The sequence below is a fragment of the Mirounga angustirostris genome, unplaced genomic scaffold, assembly GCF_029215605.1.
Source record: "Mirounga angustirostris isolate CCGP_5_RB_7025 unplaced genomic scaffold, mMirAng1.0.hap1 SCAF_9, whole genome shotgun sequence".
In the NCBI taxonomy this organism is placed as follows: domain Eukaryota; kingdom Metazoa; phylum Chordata; class Mammalia; order Carnivora; family Phocidae; genus Mirounga; species Mirounga angustirostris.
Window position 1 is genome coordinate 86,209,401 of NW_026991717.1, and position 6,817 is coordinate 86,216,217.

Sequence of the window (6,817 nt, forward strand, 5' to 3'; positions counted from 1 at the left end):
CATCATTTTTATTCCCATCGGCAACATATAAGGGTTCCAATTTCTCCATATGCTGGCCAACATTTGTTTGTTTGTTTTTTAATTTTATGTATTTATTTGACAGAGAGAGACAGCAAGAGAGGGAACACAAGCAGGGGGAGTGGGAGAGGGAGAAGCAGGCTTCCCGCCGAGCAGGGAGCCCATGCGGGACTTGATCCCAGGACCCTGGAACCACGACCGGAGCCAAAGGCAGACGCTTAACGACTGAGCCACCCAGGCGCCCCCAACATTTGTTTTTTTCCTTTAAAAAATTATCATAGCCATTCTAGTGGGTGTAAGTGATATTTCCTGATCAATCTTTTTTAATTTTAATTTTAATTTTTATTTTTTTTAATTCATTTGAGACACAGAGATACAGAGAGAGAGAGAGCATGAGCAGGGGGAGAGGCAAAGGGAGAGGGAGAAGCGGGCCTCCCGCTGAGCCAGGAGCCCGATGTGGGGCTCAATCCCAGGACCCCGGGATCATGACCCGAGCCGAAGGCAGACGCCCAAACATCTGAGCCACCCAGGCACCCCTCAATCTTTTTTTAATGGATAAATAATCTATCATAGAAACCACTTCAGAAACAAGCAAGCAAACAAACAAACATGCTCATGACGGGTCTTAAGTTTTCTTCTTTTGTACATGAGGCTACCACTAAATGGAGAGGAGATTTCCTTAAGGTGAGCTGCAAAGTGAACATACAAGAGTCTGAATAATAGAGCTCTGCTTTACCGGCTCCCATCGCCCATTCCCCTTGAGCAACCATGATCAATGCCAAGGCATCTAAATGATGACTGTTGAAATGTCAGCCCCCTGAAGAATAGCCAGGTGTCTTCAGTCAGTGATTGGCAAAGAGGCATCTAAACCATTATGAGGCTTGGCTTGTAAAAAGCTCTTCTGGGGTGGGGGCGGGCGGGAGGCCATTTTTTTAAAAACTTGATGAACATTCTTCCCCCCCCATATATTCAGTATTTTTAAAAGAAAATAAAACACAACTAACCATCAATTCCACATCCCATTTTCATAAAAGGTAAAAAGTAATTTGTTTAGATAGAGTAATGGGTTAAACAGCTTGGGCCTTATGAAATTCCAAATTCCTTCCTAGCACATTTCTCATTAATAATCCAGTGCCCATTTCACACCTTCCTATGAGGGCTTGACATAATTTATCTTTGATTGGTATAATCAACACACTACAGAAGTTACTCTTTTCCTTTCAGGAGCATTTAATTTTTTTTTTCTAAAGATTTTATTTATTTATTTAAGAGAGAGTGAGATAGAGAGAGAGCATGAGAGGGGGGAGGGTCAGAGGGAGAAGCAGACTCCCTGCCGAGCAGGGAGCCCGATGCGGAACTCGATCCCGGACTCCAGGATCATGACCTGAGCTGAAGGCAGTCGCTTAACCAACTGAGCCACCCAGGCGCCCCAGGAGCGTTTAATTTTGAGAACTAAAACACATATAAGCAAAAGGCCCATATGAAACAGGGGGCAATAGGAGTTACACTTTTTTTTTTTTTTTTTTTTTTTCAGGTTCTGCATCCATTTTTGCATGCTGAATTGTCTGGTACAAATAGCTTCAGTGAGGAGTTTAGTTTCGGTTTCAGGTTGCCTCTTCAGGTACTGATGGGAGGGAAGGCTGAGACCTAGGGCACAGTGGGTGCTCCACTTAGTTGAGAGAAAGGAAGAACTAACAAGAAACTGAGACAAAGCTAAAGTTTGAAAGAGGCCCAGCACTAGGCTGCCTCAGGTCAGCCTTCCTGGCAACAGGCGCGTTTCAGAGAAAGACTTGACGGGGTTTTGAAAAGGGACAGGAGAGTTGGATGGAGTGATCCTTCCTTGGGCTGGAACCAGTGGACAGCCAAAAGGAGCCTAGGCTAGGGATGGTGGGAATTCCCAGAGGTGATTAAAAATCATAGTGATTGAACATTCATTCTTTTACACAAACCATTCAATTCCTAAATGAAGCAGGCGAGCTTTAGGCGTGCCTGCATCGATTTCTGTCGCTTAAAAGTTTAGGAACGTGAACTGGAACGGGGTCACACGTCCGAGGGCCTCAGAAAAGGCTGAAATCCTAGTAATTCACGGAAAGACCCGAAGGTCTTCCTGCTCGTTTGTGGAGTTGGTGGCGGGTCTGGTCACCAGCACAGCGGGCCCTGCGTGGGTTTAGAGGAGCGGGCATCCTTGCTCTCCCAGGCCTTTACACTCTCCTCCCCCGGGGCCCGCCAACTCTCCCGGGTACAAAGTACAGCAGGGACGCAGGCGGAGCCTTTCCAAGCGGCGCAGCCGTATCTTTCCCCAGTGAACACCTAGATGGGATTTCCAGTACCGCCACTGGCACGTTCGGGAGGGAGCCTCGGGCTCCTTCCGTGCTCCCAGCCGCGCGTCCTCCTTTCTGCGGTCTATATTCCTCTGGGGGACGGAGGCGGCTCTGGGCACTACAGGCTTTATTAAGAGATTCGCAACGGTTTACTCAGGCCCCTAAATCACTCCCGCCCGCGAAGAGCTGCCTGCGGTGTTGTAAGGCAGAATCTCCTAACGCACGGTTTTTGTCCTTCCTCCTCTTAACACGGCTCAGGGTCAGTTTCAGCGACTCTAAGAGTCTCTGCGTGGGCGCCTGTGCGGGGGTCCGGCCCAAAGAAAGGAGTTGGACTGCGCGAAGAACGTCACCGTGCCAGCAGACCGCACAGGCACTTTGCACGGGCCATCTACGCGTCGGTCTGGAGGTAGCGCGCCCTGGGTAAGCGGGACCGAGAGCTTCCGCGGCGGGTCTTGAGGGGCAGGGCTAGCGGGAGGTGAGGGTTTAGGGCCCCGAACGATGGGATGGGAGTGGAGTTGGGGTCTCTCAGGACGGGGCAGCAACTGGGGGAAACTGAGATGAACTCCAGACATCTGTGCCCGGGGTCTGCTTCACTGGATAGGAGCCGGGTGGGGTGGGACAGATTCTGCACCTTTGGTTCCCACCCACCCTCCAGGAAGGCGGACAAACTCCCCAGTTCTCCCTGAGGGATGGGTGAAGGGTACTTCAGGGGACCCCCCAGAAGCAGCCGCTGGAGTTGATCCGAGCCCAGGACTGGGAAAGAAAAAAATTGGGCGAGGGGTGGTAAGCCACCTATATCGCCTTCCTCCCTCCTTTTCTCCCCCACCCCTCCCTTTTCGTAGCTGCTGACGCGCTGGTGGTGTCTATTAATCATTCAGCAGCCCAGAGCCGCGCCACTTAATGGCTGTGCGGCGCGGGGCTTCAGCCTCCTGGCCTCCCCTCTGCACGCTCGCGTGTGCCCGGGCGCCCCGGAGCTGCAAGCGGCGGCGCGCAAGCCTCCGCTGGGCAATGCGCCCTGCCCGCGCCGGTCAGAGCCAAGCTCCGCGTAGCCGCTGCGTGCTACCCCAGGTGTCCGGCAGCAGTGAGCTGCGGGCGGGAGGGCGGGGTGGCGAGTGAGGGCGCGAGCGGCGGGGGCGCGAGGAGAGCGCCCCAGCCCCAGTAGCCCCATCGGCCCCCAGCAGCTGAAATGTTCCCCAATGGCACTGCCTCCTCTCCTTCCTCTCCCAGCCCCAGCCCGGGCAGCTGCGGCGAAGGCGGCGGCAGCAGGGGCCCTGGGGCCGGCGCTGCGGACGGCATGGAGGAGCCTGGGCGAAACGCGTCCCAGAACGGGACCTTGAGCGAGGGCCAGGGCAGCGCCATCCTCATCTCTTTCATCTACTCCGTGGTGTGCTTGGTGGGGCTGTGTGGTAACTCCATGGTCATCTACGTGATCCTGCGCTATGCCAAAATGAAGACGGCCACCAACATCTACATCCTGAACCTGGCCATCGCCGATGAGCTGCTCATGCTCAGTGTGCCATTCCTGGTCACCTCCACGTTGCTTCGCCACTGGCCCTTCGGCGCGCTGCTCTGCCGCCTCGTGCTCAGCGTGGACGCAGTCAACATGTTCACCAGCATCTACTGTCTGACTGTGCTTAGCGTGGACCGGTACGTGGCCGTGGTGCACCCCATCAAGGCAGCACGCTACCGCCGGCCCACTGTGGCCAAGGTGGTGAATCTGGGCGTGTGGGTGCTCTCGCTGCTTGTCATTCTGCCCATTGTGGTCTTCTCGCGCACAGCGGCCAACAGTGATGGCACGGTGGCCTGCAACATGCTCATGCCTGAACCCGCTCAGCGCTGGCTAGTGGGCTTCGTGTTGTACACATTTCTCATGGGCTTCCTGCTGCCCGTCGGGGCCATCTGCCTGTGCTACGTGCTCATCATCGCCAAAATGCGCATGGTGGCCCTCAAGGCCGGCTGGCAGCAGCGCAAGCGCTCGGAGCGCAAGATCACCCTGATGGTGATGATGGTGGTGATGGTGTTTGTCATCTGCTGGATGCCTTTCTATGTAGTGCAGCTGGTCAACGTGTTTGCGGAGCAGGACGACGCCACGGTGAGCCAACTGTCGGTCATCCTCGGCTACGCCAACAGCTGCGCCAATCCCATCCTCTATGGCTTCCTTTCGGACAACTTCAAGCGCTCTTTCCAGCGCATCCTGTGCCTCAGCTGGATGGACAACGCCGCCGAGGAGCCTGTCGACTACTACGCTACCGCCCTCAAGAGCCGCGCTTACAGCGTGGAGGACTTCCAGCCGGAGAACCTAGAGTCCGGAGGCGGTGTCTTCCGTAATGGCACCTGCACGTCTCGGATCACGACTCTCTGAGCCTTGGCCACGCAAGGGCCCTGCGCAAGGCAGGAGGAGGAAGATGAGGAGGAAGGGAGGCCGGGTGCGAGAGGTGAAAGTATCCCAGGCGTCTGGGTGCGGTGGGGCAAAGTGGGGCTAGGACACTGTGTGCGCGTGGGGGGGAAGTGACCCGGGAAAGTCGCGCGACAAAGGTGGAATTGGGCACTTGGCTTATAAATTGGGAAGGCTCGCGGGCCCCTTTCCCCTCTGTCTGCTACTTTCGCTCCCTCCTCCGCTGCGCTTGCAGTTCTGAGCCCCGCTATGCTCCCCACTCTGTAACTTCGATCTTTCCTTCTGCCCCGTCCTGCAGGTGCAGATCATGAACTCATAAACGTCGTCAACTCAGCCTGACCCTCAGCCCGGCCAGCGGTTATTTTTGTTTAAGCTGAGCCGCAGTTACCGCCACGGGTTTCCCACGGGGTGAGTCCCCAGCTCGCCCTCCGCCCCGCCCTGCCGCGCCCCTCCGCTCGCCAGATTTTGCCTGGTGCCCCTAGCGGAGTCTGGAGAATCACCTCTCTCCCTTTGCTCAGCTCTATTTGAAAGAAGTAGGACTCGGGAATGAACTAGGCGGTTGGTCTTCTCTCCTACTCTCGGGTGAAGTCGTGCCCTTCCCGGAACCCCATCACCACTCCCATTCCACCCAGGGCGGAGCCAGGTGCTTAGTAAAATCGGTCCCGCGCTCCGAACCCCAGGCATTCTGCAGTCCCCATCCAAACCCCCTTTGGAGCAAAAAAGGAACTGAACGAGCGACCCAGGAGTTTTTGGAAGATTCCGGGGTTTGGCGGAGAGGGGGTTGTAATAGAAACCACCCTCTTTCCCGGCTCAAACTAGCGCTTTTGATTTCAAAGACCAAGTGCTGGGCACTCCCGGGACAACAACGCTGGTCTGAGTTGGCCCGGCAGGGCAGGGCGCGCTTTCTCCGGGGCCGCCCGGGAGTCTGCAGCTACACTACGATTGCTCCCTCACCTAAGCCTCTGGCCGTGCAGATGCAGAGCAACCACAGACTCGGTTTCCTGCCCGGGTTTATCTCGAAGACCAGGCACCGGGCCAGGACCTCGGTGGCGCCTTGTGAGCCTTGGCCAATCGCGAGCGCGTTGCTGCCGCCCGCAGGCTAAAGAGTGAGGCCTGCCCGGCCCTTGAAGGTTGCTGCCTTTCAAGCGGTGCCTAATAAGTTATTTCTTGCTTAACATATTTATTTATTTATTTGTGATGTTTGAGAAGGTGTCTCTGCTTTGCTTTTCTTTACTTGCCTAGCCTAGGGCCTCTCCTTCAGGATACTGGGGGTGGGATTGGAGGTGGCAGTGGGGGGAAGTTTTCTCCCCAAGGACCTCTCAAAACCTCTCCTCTCTGTTGGGCCCTCTTTTCTTATTCTTCTATTTTTGCTTGTGTTCAGTAAAGTTTGGAGATTCTTTTATACTTTTTCTTATGTAGTCTCTTGTTTGTCTTAATAATAAATAAATAAATAAATAAATAAATAAATAAATAATAACATGGGTGAGCCACCTCCCTCCCGTGCAGAGTGGAATGTCCTGAACTCCTTTCAACATCACCCTATGTATGATTTTATTTATATTTTTTACATATTACGTCTATTGATCTTGCTCCATTGTCATGAGTCCATGAAACAATGTGAGGCTGGCAGGAGCTCTTTCAGATATGGGTGTTCAAGCAGCGCTCAGCTCACTCTGGAGCCGAGAAATCTGATGCACACAGATTTTAGTCAGTGCTGAGAATGTCCCTGTTTATGTCCCTGCGTCTTCTAGGTTCCAGCATAGACGATTCTAATAGACAATCTAGTTAACATTGTCACTTTTTTTGAACACATTGAAAGTAGAGTAATTTGTGTCTGTGTTTAATCTTAACAATTACATTGGAAGCCTGATCAGGGCAAGGACCAATAATTTTACTTCTTTGTATTTCCTGTATTGCTTAGTATGCTGGCATGTACATAGTAGGCACTAAATACATGTTTGTTGGTTGACTGTTTAAGTAAGCCAGGGTGTGCTACAACCACTGGGAGCTGCTAAGTCGGGGGCTCTTCGTTCTCTCATTGACATGACACACAATGGTTGAAATCATGGGAAAAGATGTTTTG

General features: G+C 53.6%; 1 protein-coding gene across 1 annotated transcript; it reads left to right on the plus strand.

Annotated features, from left to right (window-relative positions):
* The first annotated feature begins 3,525 nt into the window (after nucleotides 1–3,525).
* Nucleotides 3,526–5,904, plus strand: SSTR1 (somatostatin receptor 1). The gene has a single exon (XM_045901974.2). It carries the CDS (start codon nucleotides 3,526–3,528, stop codon nucleotides 4,699–4,701), a length of 1,176 nt encoding a protein of 391 aa, XP_045757930.1. The 3' UTR covers nucleotides 4,702–5,904.
* The last annotated feature ends 913 nt before the right edge of the window (nucleotides 5,905–6,817 follow it).

Coding starts and splice junctions, on each gene's coding strand:
- SSTR1 (XM_045901974.2), top strand. CDS start 3,526: ATGTTCCCCAATGGCACTGCCTCCTCTCCTTCCTCTCCCAGCCCCAGC.